The sequence below is a fragment of the Entelurus aequoreus genome, linkage group LG04, assembly GCF_033978785.1.
Source record: "Entelurus aequoreus isolate RoL-2023_Sb linkage group LG04, RoL_Eaeq_v1.1, whole genome shotgun sequence".
NCBI classification, from domain to species: Eukaryota; Metazoa; Chordata; class Actinopteri; order Syngnathiformes; family Syngnathidae; genus Entelurus; species Entelurus aequoreus.
The window spans coordinates 5,705,079-5,725,960 of NC_084734.1; the positions used below are offsets into that span (position 1 = coordinate 5,705,079).

The 20,882-nt window shown below is 38.6% G+C and overlaps 1 protein-coding gene across 2 annotated transcripts in view; it reads right to left on the reverse strand.

The window, feature by feature from the left end:
- jakmip1 (janus kinase and microtubule interacting protein 1) overlaps positions 1-20,882 on the reverse strand; it is a 69,058-nt gene that overhangs the window by 25,317 nt on the left and 22,859 nt on the right. Inside the window, exons 9-24 of one of the 2 annotated variants that reach the window (XM_062044081.1) lie at positions 17,197-17,256; positions 16,274-16,402; positions 16,031-16,159; positions 14,557-14,640; positions 12,360-12,422; positions 10,353-10,451; positions 9,570-9,671; positions 9,439-9,492; positions 9,307-9,372; positions 9,153-9,221; positions 7,829-7,906; positions 6,414-6,623; positions 2,719-2,784; positions 2,536-2,612; positions 259-1,106; positions 64-177 (exon numbers count right to left, since the gene is read on the reverse strand). In XM_062044081.1, coding sequence (XP_061900065.1) covers positions 2,562-2,612; positions 2,719-2,784; positions 6,414-6,623; positions 7,829-7,906; positions 9,153-9,221; positions 9,307-9,372; positions 9,439-9,492; positions 9,570-9,671; positions 10,353-10,451; positions 12,360-12,422; positions 14,557-14,640; positions 16,031-16,159; positions 16,274-16,402; positions 17,197-17,256 — 1,260 coding nt within the window. In that variant the 3' untranslated portion in view covers positions 64-177; positions 259-1,106; positions 2,536-2,561. Of the gene's footprint in view, positions 1-63; positions 178-258; positions 2,232-2,535; positions 2,613-2,718; positions 2,785-6,413; positions 6,624-7,828; positions 7,907-9,152; positions 9,222-9,306; positions 9,373-9,438; positions 9,493-9,569; positions 9,672-10,352; positions 10,452-12,359; positions 12,423-14,556; positions 14,641-16,030; positions 16,160-16,273; positions 16,403-17,196; positions 17,257-20,882 lie in introns of those variants that run through there. The other variant, XM_062044079.1, reaches the window with a different exon arrangement.

Genomic DNA, 20,882 nt, shown 5'->3' on the forward strand with positions numbered 1-20,882 from the left:
TGTTGTCACTTCTCTGCCACAGGAACACAGAGTAGAACAAATGCTGCAGGCTCTCTAACTCACCATGGTCCTAACCTCCTCCCTGTTCTCTTTGATCCAGCCTGAGTGGGAGGCAGTCGGGTGACAAGCTGCAGCTTCTTTAAGCTCCTCCCTGCTCTTCTCTTTTGCTCTATGATCCTACAACAACAACAAACATGAAAGGTCTAAGTATTTGGGACAAAAAAATAACGTATTTTTTAGGTGTGTGAATCATCTCACCTGTTACTCTGACTGGATGGTTGAACTTGGACTCCCCTCAAAGGCCCTCGCTCTCCCATGCACACCACAAAACGTGTCACCTTCAACTGTAACCATGGTAACAGGACTGTTTTCGGTTCTCCCCATCTCCGTCGGGGGTCATGTGATCATCCTCTGGTGAGTTATCCCCTCTAGGAGGAAAAATTAAAGTGTTTGGTGCCAGAAAAACAAACAAACCCACTTTAGAAAAATGTAGACACAGTTGTGTTTCATTGGGTATTGATTACAGTCATCTATTATTGATGTAGTCAACAGCTTGGTGGCAAGTTGTAGCAATCTCTCAGGTTACACCGCCTTCTTTTTCATTAATCTTACCAAGTAACCCGTAAAGACAAAAAGTAAAAGGTTAATACCCTCATATGTTGCACTGTGGCGACAGCTCCCTCTCCTCCACCCGAGCTGCCGGTGAGCTCATCGGAGCGGCTTTGTAAATTTGTGTTGCCCTGCTCGTTTCCGTAGAAACGCCACAGAAGTTATACTTTGCCAGAATCTTCTACCCTGAGCTGGAACCCCTCTTGCTCTACTCCTGTGGCTCCTCCTCTCCGCAAAAAAAAAAATCTAAATCGTCTGTCGAGTGAATGTTTTTGTTGCAGGTCCAAAGATCAGTAGAGCAGTCAATTAGTAGTCATTTATGAATAAATCTTGCATCTCATGTAACTGTATATATATCCGTTTCACATGTTTGCAGGTGATTCATCTGCAAAAAAGTGCACTATTTATCAAAAAGGCCTTTAGGTTTTCACGAGCGGTTTAGAAATTCATAAAAAACTATTGTTTTGTCCTCCATTGCCTCGGCAGCAACTGAACACCTGGAAAAAAACACAACGGATATTAAATTATAGCAAGAGGACAATGGATTTAGATCAGGGGTGCCCACACTTTTTCTGCAGGCGAGCTACTTTTCAATTGACCAAGTGGAGGGGATCTGTTGTGTTCCATTCCGTAGAACATCTTTTGCCCAGACTGCATTTTCAATAAAAGGACCACAACTATGGAACTCTTTACTGGACACTTTGAAAAGTAAACCTGCACTTGTCACTTTCAAAAAACAAACAAAATTATGGCAGTTGAGCAACAATCGTGTTCCCATGTTTAGTTTTTACTCATTTTTACTAATTGGTTTTTATCTAGTCTGCACTTTGTCTGTGTTATTATTATTATTATTGGCTTTTATCTAGTTTGCACTTTGTCTGTATTATTACTATTATCATTATTATCAACTCATTCTATTTTTTATTTTCCTATTTTAATGATGTTGGATCTGTGTTGTTGTTGTTGTTGGGGACAAGTGTTGTAAATGAGCTTTGGCTACAAACACTGTGATGCATGCATCGGATAACTGTTTCAGATGTCTATGTTTTTGTATCTGGGCCTATTTCAAATAAACCTCTATAATAATAATAATACCTCATTCATATATATCATGTATAATTATACATTTATGAAAGAGAGGTTTTTGTTAATAAGTTAAAGGTGTTTAATGATAATACAAGCATGTTTAACATTCCTTTCTTTCATGAAGACAAGAATATAAGTTGGTGTTTTAGCTGATTCTGATGACTTGCATTGATTGGAATCAGACAGTAGTTTCTCATTGTCATCCCATTGGGTTGAGTTTTTTCTTGCCCTGATGTGGGACGTCGTTGTGGCTTGTGCAGCCCTTTGAGACACTTGTGACTTAGGGCTACATAAGTAAACATTGATTGATAACGTCCACATTTTCAAATGGAGGAGAAAAAAAAAGTCCTCCTTTCTGTCCAAAACCACATGAAAGTGGTTGCTTTGTAGCATCTTATTTGTCCAGCTTCATACTCCTTTTTATACACTTTACAAGAAATACACTGGAGGCAAACTCTGTAGCTTGCTAGCTTGTGCATGCTAGCTTTCTGAGACTCTTATTTTGTTAGCGCAGGCAGGATTAAGCAGGGCTTTTATTGTGAAGACAGGAACTGTGCAGTCGGTCTTTAGAATGATAATTCTAAAGAGTCTGTTGAAATAAAAAGTGTTTCTCGCCTTCCTGTCGGTCGTTTTTTCTTAATAATGATCTGGCAGCAGCCAGCGTCATCTCACAAGACCCTCGGGTGCCGTGAAAGTCAATCAAGGCGACAAAAGTGACGTCTTAGTGAAGATTGATGATCGTTCATTTTTAGGCCTATTTTTTCATGCCTGGCTGGCGATGGACGTGACGGGCACCCCTGATTTACAGTGACATGACGTTCAGATGCATATTTGGTGTACCTGATGTGGCTCAACAGTCATGTTTATTAAGGCCAGAGAATAAAGGCTAAAGAGAAGAACAAAAAAAGGAACAAAAACTAAAACAAGAAAAGGGTTCATTTTTTTAAAAAAGAGAAGAAAAAGATACATGTTACTTTTGACAGGATACAACCACCTCATTGCTGTAACATAAGACAAGAGTACCTTTTCCTCTATGTCCTTTATTTGCCTCTTTTGCAAGTCGATCCGGTCCTCCAGCTCTCGAATTCTCTGCCGGGGACAAAAATAAATGTAGTCAGATAGTCAACTATTTTATTTGCAAGTAAATTACTTCTTTCCCCACTCTAATGCCACAGCAGCTGTGTAAGAATAAGCCAACGTGGTAACTATAGTGGAGCCAACTGTGAATAATGGACGCACAGTCATAATAAAAGTCATTAAACGTGAGCAGAATATAAATAGACCCTTATCCTCTTTTTGCTATGGAAATATGCAGAGTAGGGATGTCCGATAATGGCTTTTTGCCGATATCCGGTATTCCGATATTGTCCAACTCTTTAATTACCGATACCGATATCAACCGATACCGATATCAACCGATACCGATATCAACCGATATATGCAGTCGTGGAATTAACACATTATTATGCCTAATTTGGACAACCATGTATGGTGAAGATAAGGTACTTTTTAAAAAAAATAATAAAATAAGATAACTAAATTAAAAACATTTTCTTGAATAAAAAAGAAAGTAAAACAATATAAAAACAGTTACATAGAAACTAGTAATTAATGAAAATGAGTAAAATTAACTGTTAAAGGTTAGTACTATTAGTGGAGCAGCAGCACGCACAATCATGTGTGCTTACGGACTGTATCCCTTGCAGACTGTATTGATATGTATTGATATATAATGTAGGAAGCAGAATATTAATAACAGAAAGAAATGGGGGGAGGGAGGTTTTTTGTGTTGGTGCACTAATTGTAAGTGTATCTTGTGTTTTTTATGTTGATTTAATAAAAAAAATAAAAAATAAAAAAAATAAAAAACGATACAGATAATAAAAAAACCGATACCGATAATTTCCGATATTACATTTTAACGCATTTTTTGACCGATAATATCGGCAGGCCGATATTATCGGACATCCCTAATGCAGAGTATTAAAATCAATGAACTGGGACAACCATAATATTCTTAAACTTTTCAGTTTTCAGTCAAGTGGAAAGAAAAGTAGGACACCCCATAGTTGAAGACATGAAGACATGTTAGCATAAATGTAACACAATATCCTCAACATTTTATAATCTTAAAACAATTGGTCAAGGACATTTAGTTGCCAAGTTCCGTAAAAAACACTTTGCTTGATGGCGGCCATGTTTACCAATCAATCTTTCTCAAATGTTGAGTCCCTCTATAAGTGTGTGCCAAATTTGACCAGTTACCAGCTTGTCAAACACATTGAGTTGTGTGAGAAATGTCAAGTCTATCTGACTTCTGAAGTCAAAATTTGGGGTTTAACAGCGACACCATGTTTTTGTCATAAAAGTAATAGCACAGGCAACACAGTCGGGGTTCACAATTTCAGGTGAACATTTTCAACCAAAAAAAAGTCTCGATTTATATGCAGTTTTAGTTTTAGTATGGTTAACCAAACGTTGGTGACTGGTTTTGTATAGAGTAGGAGTAGAATAGAGCCAACTAAGAGTTGTGGGATACAGTAATAGAGCAGTCAAAGTAAACGAGAGCCTTAGAGACTAAACGCATTGTAATGCTAAGGCACCAATCAAGGTTAGTAACAAGGCGTTTACCGGCTGTCCGCCGTAGTTTTGGATGCACGTTCATATTAGTTGATGTAAACAGAGAAATGTGCGCACACCGCTGTTGTCAGTGCATATTTGGATACAACAAGAGTGCTCACAGTGATCACCGTTAAGTATTCAATACAGGAAAAAGTGATTCATATTCATTTTGCACTGTTTTTTGAGTTGAGTGTTAACATTGTTAATAATGTGCAGGGCAACACGGAGACACTAATGCATGCTTTTATTACAAGTGGTACAGATTATTGTAACACCCTGCTTTCTGGTCTTCCTAAAAAGGTTATTACACCTTTGCAATTACTCCAAAATTCAGCGGCACGTGTCCTGACAAAGACCAGAAGGCGGGCTCACATTACACCAGTTTTAAAATCTCTGCATGAGCTCCCTGTGTGTTTCAGGATAAATGTTAATGTTCTTTTTGTGGTTTATAAATGCTTTTATGGTATTTGGCCTTCTTTTCTTTCAGATTTGCTTTTACCCTATGAACCTTCCCGGCCCTGAGATCCTCCAGCACTCATCTCCTAATTATTCCAAAAGTCCGGACACAAAGTCACGGGATGACATCTTTCCTCCATTATGGCCCCCGTCTATGGAACAGCTTGCTGGAGGACCTCAGGGCTGGGGAGAAAGTTCACGTTTTTAAGAGCAGGCTTAAGACCCACCTTTTTGATTTGGCTTTTACCTAATATTAATTATTTTACTGAAGTAATTTGTATTTTACTTTTTATCCCATTAGTTATGCAAGATTGTATTTAGTTCTGTTTATTTATTATTTATTTACTGTATATTCTTTTTTTTCTATTAATCTTCATATGTCTTACTTATATTTTATTCTTTATCTCTACTCATGGTTCTTACTATATTACAAGTTTTATTATTTTTATTTTTCAACGTTCCTCAGATGAGCCATCTGCCTCAGGGGTTATCGGCTGTTCTTGTGGGGGCGTTTTTGTGTGAGCGTCCTGGTGGCCATGACCTCGTGGTGCAGATGGCTCCTGTGATAGTGATTGATTGATTGATTGAAACTTTTATTAGTAGGTTGCACAGTGAAGTACATATTCCGTACAATTGACCACTAAATGGTAACACCCGAATAAGTTTTTCAACTTGTTTAAGTCGGGGTCCACTTAAATTGATTCATGATAGTGTTTACTCACATGTCTCCTCTGTACTCAGCCATGCAATCATTTGTACATATAGTTGCATATGTGTGTGTGTTGTGTGTGTGTGTGTGTGTGTGTGTGTCTCCGTGCGTACGTATGTGATAATGGGAGATATGGGTCACCGGGGTATTGTTTTTAACTTTGTAAAGCACTTTGAGTTGCATTTCTTTTATGTACAGTATGAAAAGCGCCTTAAAAATAAAGTTTGATTGATTGAGTTTGAACATATGTTTGTGTCTGGAATTGATTGTGATTTACATTATTTCCAATGATAATTGTTAACAGACCTTTTGGAATTGATTAATAACAAAACCGTGGTACTATTGTATTTATTTATTTCTCTTTATGTGTTGAGCTATATCTTACCTAGCGTATTCAGAGTAAACCAAAGGGCTATGAATATTTCGTCATATTTCTCGGTCAGCCTGTTTAAAACGAGCACTGCTGCCACCATGTGTATCGTCCGAGCATGAATAATGAGGCCAGTGCTGCAAGTCCCTGTCCCGAAGGGCCACCCTTGACACCTTGATGCGCCCACTCTCCCCCCAGGGGGTCCAGCCCCACTATTAGAGAAGCACTGTACTAATGTTACTTAGGTAAAGGTATCTGATTAGTTGATTATTGATGTTGTGGAGGGTGATTTGTTAGTGATTACAATGAAAATCAAGGTGCTGTGGTGTTGGATGAGGAACATACAGTATTGTGCAGGAGTGGGGGACACAGTAGGGAAGGGGGACTCGTCACAATGATGCACTCACACCCACAGTCATTCTGTTTTACAGTGTACATAATTACAGGTAAGGTAGAGACAGGGATACTGCATCTTCTTTACAGCACCAGACCTCTGGTGGTCTGACAGGTGACAGAGGGTCAGATTGAGGGAGGGCCTTAACCGTTTGCTTTCAGCCTTACCTGCTGGGCCTGCTGAAGGAGCTCCATACGCTCCTGTAAGATCTGACTGTCATACTGCCGGCTCTGCCTGAGAATCTGGCGCCGCAGCTTGTCCACGGCGAGCCTCAGCTCCTCCTTCTGCCTGTCTGTCAGCGACTCGGCCACAGCCTGGCATGACGGCTGCTCCTGCTGCAGAGCGCTATACAGCGTGGCCTCCAGCTCCTCGATCCTCTGCACAGCCAGCCACATACACACAAATACAGCACACACACACACCAGAACATAAGGGCATGCACATGCAGATGCATAATCACTCAAAGGCATGCACAAAAATCAACATGAAGCACACACACATCACTATACCACTTCAGGGTTTCTATGTTTCACCCCCACATACTAACTACGTACTACAGTATACGGTACAGGTCAAAAGTTTGGACACACCTTCTCATTCAATGTGTTGTCTTTATTTTCATGACTATTTACATTGTAGATTGTCACATCAAAACTATGAATGAACACGTGTGGAGTTATGTACTTCACAAAAAAAAAGTGAAATAACTGAAAACATGTTTTATATTCAAGTTTCTTCAAAATAGCCACCATTCACTCTGATTACTGCTTTGCACACTCTTGGCATTCTCTCCATGAGCTGTGAAGTGAAAACTGGTTCAGGTGATTACCTCTTGAAGCTCATGGAGAGAATGCCAAGAGTGTGCAAAGCAGTAATCAGAGCAAAGGGTGGCTATTTTGAAGAAACTAGAATATAAAACATGTTTCAGTTAGTTCACCTTTTTTTGTAAAGTATATAACTCCACATGTGTTCATTTATAGTTTTGATGTGACAATCTACAATGTAAATAGTCATGGAAATAAAGAAAACACATTGAATGAGAAGGTGTGTCCAAACTTTTGGCCTCTACTATGTGTAAAACATTGTTTTATTCTTTTGTAGGTTTATTCTAATGCCAGAGTTGCCATATATAAAAATAAAATGCTTACATCACAGTTTTTAGTTCCTGTTTACAAGGGTAGACTCCAGTAAATATCAGTGAGGTATAGAGAATGGCATTCATCATGATTTTGAATGTGCTAAAAGCTCTCAATAACAATTTCAAATACTCATACTGTTGCAGGGTAAAAACACTACCTGGAAGGATAAGAGAACATTCTGCAAATTCGGTGATATTACAAAAAAATTGGTATTATAGTAAAAGATGCAGTATCCCGACACAGTTATGGGACTTTTCTAACCTTTATGAAGTGTTGCATTCAAATGTCTCATGCTGAAATGGAAATGGCACACCCCTGCATTCCTGATTGACATGAACCGTTATTGTGTTTGTTAAAGCGTGTGTTTTAAGCATATCTGAAAGCACTGTCTGCCATCGTTAACCCAAATGTGCTGCTCGTTAAATGCTGGTGTGGTTCTGTACCATGTAAGCCTGGTCCAAGGCCTGCTTCCTATAGTCCAGCTCCTCCTCAAGGAAACCTTTCTGCTTGCTGAACAGCTCCTGCGATAGATGTCATCATGTACATTAACAATAATGTCAAATAAACTGTTTAAAGGCCACATTTTCAGAGTGTGACGCATTAGCATTAAAAAACCTTGTCACTTCCCTGTAATCATCAATTACTACCAACAACTTAACAGTTAATAATACAGTACAAACTGTACGCCAAGAACAAATAATGTACACACACGCAAGTAAAATGAGTCAAGTATTTGAAAAATAATGCAAAATCTACATATAAAATATTGTCTATAAGAAGTATATCAATACACAATTACATTAAAAACATCAGTAAAAATAAATTGTATCGCTGTTAATATTGGTTCCAGACATGACCGCCATAAATGAATTTCCGCGATGTAGGAATCCATGATAATACATTTTATATTTTCATAGCTTGAGCATAAAAAAGCCTGTTTACGACCTTCTATATAATGTTTTTGCAATTATGAGAACCCTCAAGACATGAACCTTTACACTATTTGAATCCAATGTTGTAATGTTGCCTGAGGCTGAGCCAATCAGTGGCCACAGTACTAAACAGCGTGCTCTGAATGGTTTGGTGTCATCTCGTGCCTAACCTTTTTGACCTCGGGGCCCAAGTTTTCTACCACAGAGGCTCCCAGGGCCCACTCAAATATTATCACTGAATTAGTATTCTTACTCTTGATTTTATGGGTATTAAATCTAACCTACTTACAATTTACAATATGAAACCATGTGTTAACCACAAACATTAGGCTTAGGTCAAGCTAACTAATTAACCAAATATACAGCATAGAAAGAAACTCAAAGATAACTGACAAAAAATAATGTGCCAAAATAAATCAAATTAATAAATATTTCTTCACGAAACTGTCAATAAAATGAAAGTGTGACTTAGGTAATCATCTTTGCGCCAAAAAAACACATCTATGACTTTAAGCTCCAGACTTCTTCTGTTTGTTTGATACTGTCATTACTGCCACAAGTGGTGAAAAAGTGTATTACCACTGAGTACCGCTGCGGCTCATACAGCTACAGCTGAGAAACTGAATTTTTTTGGGCCCAACAATGGGCGGCCCTATGGTTAAGAAACACCAATACTACTGTAGTATAGATATTGAGTTTATTTAGCAATAATTAGGCTTGAAAATGCTTAATTGAGCGCAGAAATATTGTAGAAAATGCTTTACAAAAAATCTGGGATGTGGTAAAACTGCAATATTTGGGACTTTATTCATTTCGTCATACCAAGAGATTTTACCTTGTCATTTTCCAAATCAATCATCTTCTGTGTCAAAGCGGCCTCAGTGTTGTCGACCTGTTTTAACCACTGAGAGAAATGGAAGCACACAATGAATTCTGTATGTTAGTCCAACACAGTATGCAACATTTCCATCGGACACGGTTAGGCTCACCTTCTCACACAGAGAGATCACTGTGCCTGCCTGGATCACTGCAACCTGCTCCTCATTTCGCAGATTCTGCACAGGCATATCATAATAATAAGGACGAGTCATAACCAAAAGTCTATTTGTCCTCCTACACACCCCGTTATCTCCAAGGATATCCAGTTTCTTCATCAGTTCTGGGATGATGACATCCTGTGAGCATGTTGAACTGTTAGGACATTGCACTGAGAGTGTGACTCTTAATAGATGTTTGAGTGGGTGGGTTTTACCTTGACTCCCTCCTGGTGGCAGTAAACCTGCAGTGCACTGCTGCTGTTCTCAGGGAATGCAGACATGTGCAGATTGAGGGCTGGAGACCTGCGCTCTCTCTCCTGCACAGCACGGACATCAGAATTCAACACACACACTTAATCATTTTTATCCAAATTAATTTTCCTCACAGCCTTGCAAAGTGATGAGTGCAAGAAAATAAATATGAACACGTACTTATTGTAAAGGGACTGAATGATGGGTTTACTTACGATACAGAAACATGATCTGGACCATCCAAAATGAGGGAGGTGGAAACTGACACATTTAAAGATGATACATCAAACCAACAAGGGATTAAATATGCAACTCATGCTGAAACTTAAAATTTGGAATGACATCTGCCTTTCTGCCAGACCTGGAATATAAACAGATGCAGGTGACTGCTAAAACGGGCAATATAAATCAGAAGGTAAAATATAAACCATCCTCGTATGAGGTTGGTGAAAAAAGTCAAACAAAATTCATGCATAAAAAAGAACAAAAGGTGAGGGTTTATTTTATTCAAGTCAAATGATAATCAGCATACAACAACATTCTTTCACTGGAACAGTGCAGGGGTATGCACACAGCTGCCATGCAAACAGGGAGACACATGTGCATACTTCAACATAACATGGCTTTCAATGGGGATGGAGCTACGTGCGTGTATAGTGGGGTCACTGTATGTAGGTCTGTAGGCATCTGGGGCTGAGGTTGTTGTCGCCTCCTGGTGACAGTTTGACGATGGTACAGTCTCTTACTTCCAGTTCCAGAACCCGGAATTCCAGGAGCTCGTTCTGGTCCCGTGCATCCTGAACTTCGGCCTGCAGCCCGGACTCCACCTGCTGCATTTTGCACATCTGCAGATAAGAGGAGTAGGTCATTAGGCCACGGTTTGTGGTCTGACACGCAATGCATCAGTGTTGTCCAGATACCAATAATTTAGTACCGGTACCAAAATGTATATCAATACTTTTCCAAATAAAGGGAAATACGAAAAATGTCAATATTGGCTTAATTTTGACAGAAAATCTTACACTACATAAAACACTCACAGTCAAAGAACAATTTTACAAGGTTAAAATATAAATTAAAGGCATTGAAATGGCATCGACCCTGAAGGGAACGTCTTCCCTGTGCTCCTCGACTACAGTCTGCACCGGACCGAACAGCAGGACAGGTGTAACAACTACATTATTACCTGGCACTCCTTATAACTCCTTGTGCAGATCTGAATGTTCATTATTTAAATGTTTACCTAAGTTTGAAGCAAAGGTGCTAATACTAATCGCCACATTTGGTGAGGTGTGTTTTAAAGCAGCTGTTGTGAGAGTAGCGAATTTGTGTGTGCGCCCCTTTAAGAACGGCAGTATGTGGGGTGAGTGACGTGAATAAGTGAGTGGGCAAGTAAGGAGAGTTAGCGCTAGCATGTGCAGGAGTGTTAATAGCATGGTGGATGTCCGGTTGTGCCCTGTAGAAATTATAAATAAAGTGACCAAGTTGTAACTAATCGACGGCCTCGTCATTCCGGCCTAAGAGCGCAGCTTTACGGACGCATTGTGAAGTGAAAGGTCTCCCTTGTGCTCCCCGACCACGGTCTGGGAGCCCACAAGCAGGAAAGGTGTAAAACTGTACTTGCAACGTGGTGCCTCCCTGTTTAAAGCTTCACCTTTATTGTTAGTTTTGAAGCCCAAATACCTCCATATTGTACTTCACCACACTCTTTATTAACCAGTAGAATTGTAGTTTTTATTGTTAGTTTTAAAGTCTAAATACCTCCATATTGTACTTCACCACACTATTTATTAACCAGTAGAATTGTAGTTTTTATTGTTAGTTTTAAAGTCTAAATACCTCCATATTGTACTTCACGCACCTTCTTTATTAACCAGTAGAATTGTAGTTTTTATTGTTAGTTTTAAAGTCTAAATACCTCCATATTGTACTTCACGCACCTTCTTTATTAACCAGTGGAATTGTCGGGGTTTTTTTTGCCTTTTTTCCTCTCCAAGCTGTTATTGCTTGTATGCACTTTGTGTGTGCGTGTTGACACACTCAACATCATGCGCCTCGGTCATCGCCTCCCATGAAAGAACGGTACCGGTACTTTTCAAAAGGTGGTACAGTACCGATTTCAATTGATAAGCACCGCTATACTTTATTAATACCGGTATACCGAACAGCCCTACAATGCATTAGAATTGTTTTATTTTATTTTTTTTAAGTGAAACCCTTCTGCAGAGGTTTGGACACTGCTACACATTGAGGTGTTTATATAGCAACATAAGGGACAAAATATAAGAAAAACGTGAATAATATAGTGCAGTTCGACACCACAACATTTAACATACAGTTAAATTCATAGATATTTGACGGCAAAATAATACTTTTTCAAATTCATGATTAATATTGCGGCCCTAATACAAGTCTACTCCCCCACAAGTTCTTGGAGGTCCTCATTGTCTTTCAAAAAAACTGATTTAAATCCAGAGGGGATCGAGCCTTTTCTGCTGTTGCTTACCAGCACGAGAACAATCTACCTCTGAAAATAAAACATGTCCCACACTGTAATGACTTAAATAGTGTCTCAAAAGATAGGTTTATTTTTTATTTATTCTTATTCTTTTCCCCCTCGTCAGAAAGGCTCAGAAAGAGGAGTCATCTTCTATCCGGGCTCCAGTGATTTATATATGCAAATAACCAAGTGGCGCCAAGTGACTTTTCCCCAAGCCAGTCAGAGTGTCGACTCTAGCTAGACTGCAAATTACCTTTTCATGAAGTTCCTGGTTTGTCCTGAGCAAGTGCTGCTTGTCTTCCACCCACTTTGAGTCCTGTCACCGCAACCAAGCACAACATCAGAACCACATGACACTCACATAAGGAGCGGAGGAAGAAGAACGGAGCACATGGGTAAGAGAGAAAATGTCAGAAATCAATCAGCCAGATGGTGCCTTCCATTGAAAACGACACATGCAAACACAATATAGACACAAAGAAAGAAGAGCAGAGTGCCAGAAGCAAATGTTTATTGATCCAATGAAAGGAAGCCGTATCTTGAGATAACGGTGAAAGCATGCTGAGAAAGTCATGGCCATAAAAGTCACAGGAGAAACAGAAGGCAGTCTGGGGTGAAATACAGCAGAGCAGCAAATCACAACACAGAGCTGGATCATGCACAGCTAAAGATCTTGAGCAAAAGTTACACTACTGTATATAAATATCTTGTGAAAATTCAGTCCAAATAACATAAGTGCATATGCACACTACTTATGGCTACTACATATGCATTTGGTTTTGCTCAGGTGTGTGCCAATTATCGGCCACTAATCGGTATCGGAGGGTTTTTGGGGTTGTTTGTTTTTTTAAGTATGTGATCGACCCAAGCTGATTAATGACTTTCAAATGAAAGATAAATGGAATTAATGATAACCGCAGTAAACTCCTGACGGTAAGTGTTACCGTTTTAAATTGAAATAAGCGAAAATCTGTGATTTATAACTGCACTTTGATAAACTCACGGACTGACTGGCGCCATCTTACTAGCTTAAATGCTAACATGAAAACAAGAAATATTAACGTCTTTCCCCATTAAAAAACAACATACCCCAATCTAGATTTATATAAACACATTGAGCAACAAATCTATGTATCTGTGCACACTGAACCTACAAGCTGTGTTCTCTTAAAACAGTGTGATCGTTCTACACTCAGAGGAATACAAGAAAAAGGTGTTTTTATGGTGCGTTTGAGGACCACTGACCAGAGTTGGACACCACAACGACCACCAGAAATAATAATAATTGTAGTTTATTTGTCACACATTTTTCATTTAAATCAGTGCTACAGTCCAAACCACTATTTAAAATAACATAAGTTTAGCCATTAAAAAAGATAAAATACTAAGACTAAAACACTCAGTGAAGCATAAGAAACACAAAACATACAAACAGTTTGTCTATTTTTATAGTTACTTAAAAAAAATAACTTAGTCAAAAGATTTTGGTGTGTTAAAGTACTTTTTGAGCACATTCACAATACCGGGACGATAATTATAACCGTGAAAATGTTGGTCACGATATGAAATTTTCACAACATTACATCCCTACATCTGAAAGATACTTTATTTTTGGTCACTCGACTGACAGAGGCGGTTACACCTTAGTCGATATATTCACCTCCATTGTGGCAAATAAACAACATTTCTTAATAATATCTTAAGTATGTATCATCATCATCACCGGAGGATGACATGTTTCACACAGTAACATCAAGCCAGGAGCATACATGCTAATTGCTAAGCCAGCTGGAAACACAAGAAATATGTGTTTTAAGAAATCTAGATTTTTATTTTCATGTTTACAAATTCCGGAAACAATTCCCTGGTAACAGGACTTTGTAGGCAAATAAAGGATATAAATTAGATTGTAGTTGTTACTTTTGTTTAGGTATTGCGTACTATTGACTTTGTGATAAAAGAGATGTAACAGTATGTAATAAATAACAATAAGGAAGTATTTTAAATATTGTGTTGATATTGCTACACTCTTAATATACAGAAAAATGTACAGTAAAAACATGTGATCTGTATCGGCCGATTTCACTCATGGAAGCATCGTAAAATCCCTAACACAAACAAAGTAATAAACATAAATAACTTGTTACTGGATTTAAAATATACTTGTCACAGTTAAAAACTATGAGAAGCAAAAAAAAGAAAAGATAAACTATCATTTTGCTGGTTACCACACTGAGGTGTGTGACGAGCCAGAGAGCCCTCGACAGGAAGAAGAGCAGGACAGAAAAAGCATGCAGAAGTCACACATGCAGGAAGTGACATCACAGGAACCTGAGGCAGACCTGGTCAGCATAGCGCCAGACCAGGAGCAGTACAACCAGAAAAACATGCAGGAGTGCCAGTGAGAGGAGAAGGCGAGAGCTGCGTCGGCCTTCTCTCGTCTTTGTTACCTGCCCCCGCTCCACTAGAGCCTTTTCCAGGTCCAGGATCTTGGCCTGGCAGCCACTGAGCTCCACCTGCAGCTGCTCACGTGTCTGAGGGGTTAAAGAACATCTGGTTCAGAAAGGAAATCACAAAATATATACAAAACCCAAAAGCAGTGAAGTTGTCAATGTTGTGTAAATGGTAAATAAAAAGAGAATACAACAAATCCTTTTCAACTTATATTCAATTGAATAGACTGCAAAGACAAGATATTTCATGTTCACACTGAGAAACACCATTTTTTTAGGGAAAATAATCATTAACTTACAATTTAATGGCAGCAACACATTGCAAAAAAGTTGTCACAGGGGCATGTTCACCACTGTGTTACATGGCCTTTCCTTTTAACAACACTCAGTAAAGGTTTGGGAACTGAGGAGACACATTTTTGAAGCTTCTCAGGTGGAATTCTTTCCCATTCTTGCTTGATGTACAGCTTAAGTTTTTCAACAGTCCGGGGGTCTCCCTTCTGCTATTTTAGGCTTCATAATGCGCCACACATTTTCAATGTCTGGACTACAGGCAGGCCAGTCTAGTACCCGCACTCTTTTAATATTAAGCCACGCTGTTGTAACACGTGGCTTGGCATTGTCTTGCTGAAATAAGCAGGGGCGTCCATGATAACGTTGCTTGGATGGCAACATATGTTGCTCCAAAAGCTGCATGTACCTTTCAGCATGCTGGCTTTTGAACTTTGCGCCTATAACAATCCGGATTGTTCTTTTCCTCTTTGGTCCGGAGGACACGACGTCCACAGTTTCCAAAAACAATTTGAAATGTGGACTCGTCAGACCACAGAACGATTTTCCACTTTGCATCAGTCCATCTTAGATGAGCTCGGATCCAGCGAAGCCAGCTGGGTTTCTGGGTGTTGTTGATAAATAGCTTTGGCTTTGCATAGGAGAGTTTTAACTTGCACTGACAGATGTAGCTACCAACCGTAGTTACTGACAGTGGTTTTCTGAAGTGTTCACGAGCTCATGTGGTGATATCCTTTACACATTGATGTCACTTTTTGATGCAGTACCTCCTGAGGAATGGAAGGTCCGTAATATCATGGCTTACGTGCAGTGATTTCTCCAGATTTTCTGAACCTTTTGATGATATTACGGAGCGTAGATGGTGAAATCCCTAAATTCCTTGCAATAGCTGGTTGAGAAATGTTGTTCGTAAACTGTTCGACAATTCTTTTTTGCCATTTGCGGCAACTTTTTTTAAACATGTTGCAGGCATCAAATTCCAAATGAGCTAACATTTGCAAAAAATAACAAGGTTTTCCAGTTCCAACGTTAAATATATTGTGTTTGCAGTCTATTCAATTGAATTTAGGTTGAAAAGGATTTGCAAATCATTGTATTCTCTTTTTATTTACTATTTACACAACGTGCCAACTTCACTGCTTTTGGGTTTGTAGGATTGTTTTTTGTTGACAATACCCACCCTGACTTCCCTCTCAGCATCCAGAGAGCCTCCTGTCTGCTCTTGCAGGAGTGCGTAAGCCCGCTGGAGAGCCTGGTATTCTCTGGTCAGCTGACGGAATCGAAGCTCAGACTCCTCGCGAGAGACAGTCTAAAAAACGAGATTATTATCATTACAAAATAACTGCCCGATTGTTTTCTTACCTCAGATGCTGCTGAGAATCCTTCTAATCATTTGCTTACAAGCACAAAAATGAAGGCTTACCTCCTCTAATTCCTCCTCTGGTGTGGCAGGTGTACGGTCGGTGAGGTCGGTATTAAAGGAGGTCAGGGAGGATGTTTCAGACTCTACAGATTCCTCATCAAATCCAAAATATGTCTCCACAACATGCCTCTGTAGAGGAAAAAAGATGACACGTGTAAAAAAAAAAAAAACAGCTGTAAGTTGTTGCCTGATAAAAGTAGTTCACCAACATTTTGTCTTTTTTGGTTATCATTCGTAAAGTTCACTAAGCGCTTACCATCGTGTTTATAAGTCATCTCCTGGCAACCAGAGAAGTAAAGGCACACCAGAGCACACAGACAAATGAAGGCGGAGAAGTATAGGATAAGAAGGATGTACTCCGTCATGGTGCTGCCACACCAACAACCGTCCAGCTATACAAAAAAAATACTGATAATTGCGTCAAGATACGCTTCTTATCCAGGAAAGTCCAAAAGCCACAATGCAGCACTCAGCACCGTATCCAGCTTGCCAAGGCAACAACTGCTTCCAGCTGGGGATGTGGGACTCCTCCTCCTAGCAACATCCCTGATGCATTAGCCCAAACACAATGCACCATCACAGCATTTACTCTACTTCACCCAATTAGGCCTCTGCGCTGCCATGCACACCAAATCACACTCCTGCTTCACACAAGGCTGGTGACCAAGTTAAAAAAAAGGCAACAGATCATTTATAATAATTTTAAAAGGAATATACACTTACCATTTTGTGTGTAAAAAAAAAAAAGACGTGCTGGAGTTGCATTGTTCGAAACAGGAAATGTACAACCGTGAAGGCCTAACTGTCATTGCAGTCTCTTGAGCCCAATTAAGCAGACACACACAAGCACACACTCCAGCACTCGGGAGATCGCTGAACCACAGATGCGGCTGTTACTTAGCTTAGCTACTAGATCAACTTACTTTGGTTAGTTTGAGAGGTTTTCTTCTTGTCTTTTTGCCAAACACCCAACGATCACGTTCCTAAAGACAAATGCAAAGCAGATGAATGGCTTTTACAAATATGGCTGACAACAAACTAGGGTTGTCCCGATACCAATATTTTGGTACCAGTATTTCGTAGGGGTGTAACGGTACACAAAAATTTCGGTTCGGTACGTACCTCGGTTTAGAGGTCATGGTTCGGTTCATTTTCGGTACAGTAAAGAAACAACAAAATATACATTTTTTGGTTATTTATTTACCAAATTTGTAAACAATGGCTTTATCCTTTTAACATTGGGAACACTATAATAATTCTGCCCACGTTAATCAACATTAAACTGCCTCAAGTTGTTGCTCAGATTAAATAAAATGACAAAACTTTTCTTCTACATATAAAAAGTGCAACATTAAACAGTTTCAAGTCAACTCATCATGCTTCATTTATTACAGCATTTGGGAAGCCTGTTGTTTATTTTTAACACACACACACACACACACACACACACACACACACACACACACACACACACACACACACACACACACACACACACACACACACACACACACACACACACACACACACACACACACACACACACACACACACACACCGCAAAATGAGCTAACGTTACGCTAAAAGCTAATTAGCCTTCACCTCAATCCAGGACTGCGAGCGAGCTGAAGCTGCCGTTTATGTTTCTAGAAGGTCAACGGGCTCATAGTGATGTTACTAGTAGTTGACTGGGAGGTGTTTATTATCATTTGGGGAGAGTCCGCTGCCTGATGCTTACCTGCTAAACACCTATCTGCTAACCCCACCGCAGAAGCACTGACTACATGCGCTCTGAATACGCACTGCTGATTGGCTGTTACCGCTCTGAATACGCACTGCTGATTGGCTGTTACCGCTCTGAATACGCACTGCTGATTGGCTGTTACCGCTATGGTTAGACTTAGACTTAGACTTAGACAAACTTTAATGATCCACAAGGGAAATTGTTCCACACAGTAGCTCAGTTACAATGATGGAAAGTGTAAGGATGGAAAGGACAATGCAGGTATAAATAGACTAAAAAAGCTATAAAAAAAAATCTAACCAATCAGATGTTTGTGTGGGTGGGACAATGCTGGGTGATGTGTAGAGTACTGACAGAGACAGAAAGCAGAGCAGCTTGTTAAGACTTTAGTTTAGGCGGCTACTTCATATGTTCGTGTGGAAACTCGTTCGGTACACCTCCGAACCGAACCGGAACCCCCGTACCGAAACGGTTCAATACAAATACCGTTACACCCCTAGTATTTCGATACCTTTTGATACTTTTCTGAATAAAGGGGATCACAAAAAAAGGCATTATTGGCTTTATTTTAAGAAAAAAATCTCACGGTACATGAAACATGTGTTACTTATTGCAATCAATGAACAATTGTGTCCTTAAATAAAATAGTCAACATACCAGACAACTTGTATTTTAGTAGTAAAGTAAACAAAGACTCCTAATTAGTCTGCTGACGTATGCAGTAACATATTGTGTCATTTATCATTCTATTATTTTGTCAAAATTATGAGGGACAAGCTGTAAAAATTAATAATTAATCCACTTGTTCATTTACTGTGAATATCTGCTTATTTTCCGTTTTAACATGTTCTATCTACACTTCTGTTAAAATCTAATAATCACTTATTCTTCTCTTCTTTGATACTTGACATTAGTTTTGGATGATACCACACATTTAGGTATCGATCCGATACCAATTAGTTACAGGATCATACATTGGTCATATTCAAAGTCCTCATGTGTCCAGGGACATATTTACTGACTTTATAAACATAATATGAATTTTTTTTAAAGGAAAACATTTTGTGAAGATAACAAAAATATTGATGTAATCATAATAATATCGACTAGATACACTATTGTACTTGGTATCATTACAGTGGATGTCAGGTGTAGATCCACCCATGGCATTTGTTTACATTGTGACGGTGGTGAGCTATTGTATCCTCCTACGGTGTGTAGTGAAGCATGTTTAACTATTCCTCGTCCTGCAGTGATAATGATACTTGTAAGAAACTTACTTTATTTGTCACCATGGAGGCAAGGATTAGTGATTTAGAAGTAGCTAAAACACTGTGGATGGATGTTAGCCGCTAGCTAGCTAGCCATGTCTTAAAGCAGCTCTTCCTGAGGGTGTTTCAGTGTTATAACTTCACCTTTATCTTTACTTTTTAAGCCAAAATGCGTCCATTCTCCCTTTTCTGTCTACACACTGTGTCTGCTTGTAAGTACTCTGTGTGTGTGCGCTGCCGAACATGCTCCTCTGCTCGTAAAACCAGCAATGTCACCACGTGATGTCATGTCCGGGAACCGGTACTTTTTAAACAGAGTATAGTACCGTTTTTGATTCATTAGTACAGTCCAACCATTATTAATTTTAGATTGTACCTATTTAAGATCTTATGCATCATAAACATATGTGCAATGTTGCTGTATTTGTTAAATAATCAATACACACGTTTGAGACACTTTCGCATGCTATGTTTCCAAACTTTTTATTGGTACTCTATATCAGTGGTCCCCAACCTTTTTGTAGCTGGGGACCGGTCAACGCTTGAAAATTTGTCCCACGGACAAGAAATACAATCATGTGTGCTTACGGACTGTATCCCTGCAGACTGTATTGATCTATATCAGGGGTCACCAACGCGGTGCCCGCGGGCACCAGGTAGCCCGTAAGGACCAGATGAGTAGCCCGCTGGCCTGTTCTAAAAATAGCTCAAATAGCAGCACTTACCAGTGAGCTGCCTCTATTTTTTAAATTGTATTTATTTACTAGCAAGCTGGTCTCGCTTTGCCTGACATTTTTAATTCTAAGAAAGACAAAACTCAAATAGAATTTGAAAATCCAAGAAAATATTTTAAAGACTTGGTCTTCACTTGTTTAAATAAATTCATTAATTGTTTTACTTTGCTTCTTATAACTTTCAGAAAGACAATTTTAGAGAAAAAATACAACCTTAAAAATGATTTTAGGATTTTTAAACACATATACCTTTTTACCTTTTAAATTCCTTCCTCTTCTTTCCTGACAATTTAAATCAATGTTCAAGTAAATATTTTTATTTTATTTTAAAGAATAATAAATACATTTTAATTTAATTCTTCATTTTAGCTTCTGTTTTTTCGACAAAGAATATTTGTGAAATATTTCTTCAAACTTATTATGATTAAAATTCAAAAAAATTATTCTGGAAAATCTAGAAAATCTGTATTATCAAATTTAAATCTAATTTCAAAGTCTTTTGAATTTCTTTTAAAAATTTTGTTCTGGAAAATCTAAAAGAAATAATGATTTGTCTTTGTTAGAAATATAGCTTGGTCCAATTTGTTATATATTCTAACAAAGTGTAGATTGGATTTTAACCTATTTAAAACATGTCAATAAAATTCTAAAATTAATCTTAAACCGGAAAAATTACTAATGATGTTCCATAAATTATTTTTTTAAGTTTTTCTCTTCTTTATTTCGGTTGAATTTTGAATTTTAAAGAGTCGAAATTGAAGACAAACTATGTTTCAAAATTTAATTGTCATTTTTTTTCGTGTTTTCTCCTCTTTTAAACCGTTCAATTAAGTGTAAATATCATTAATTATTAATAATAA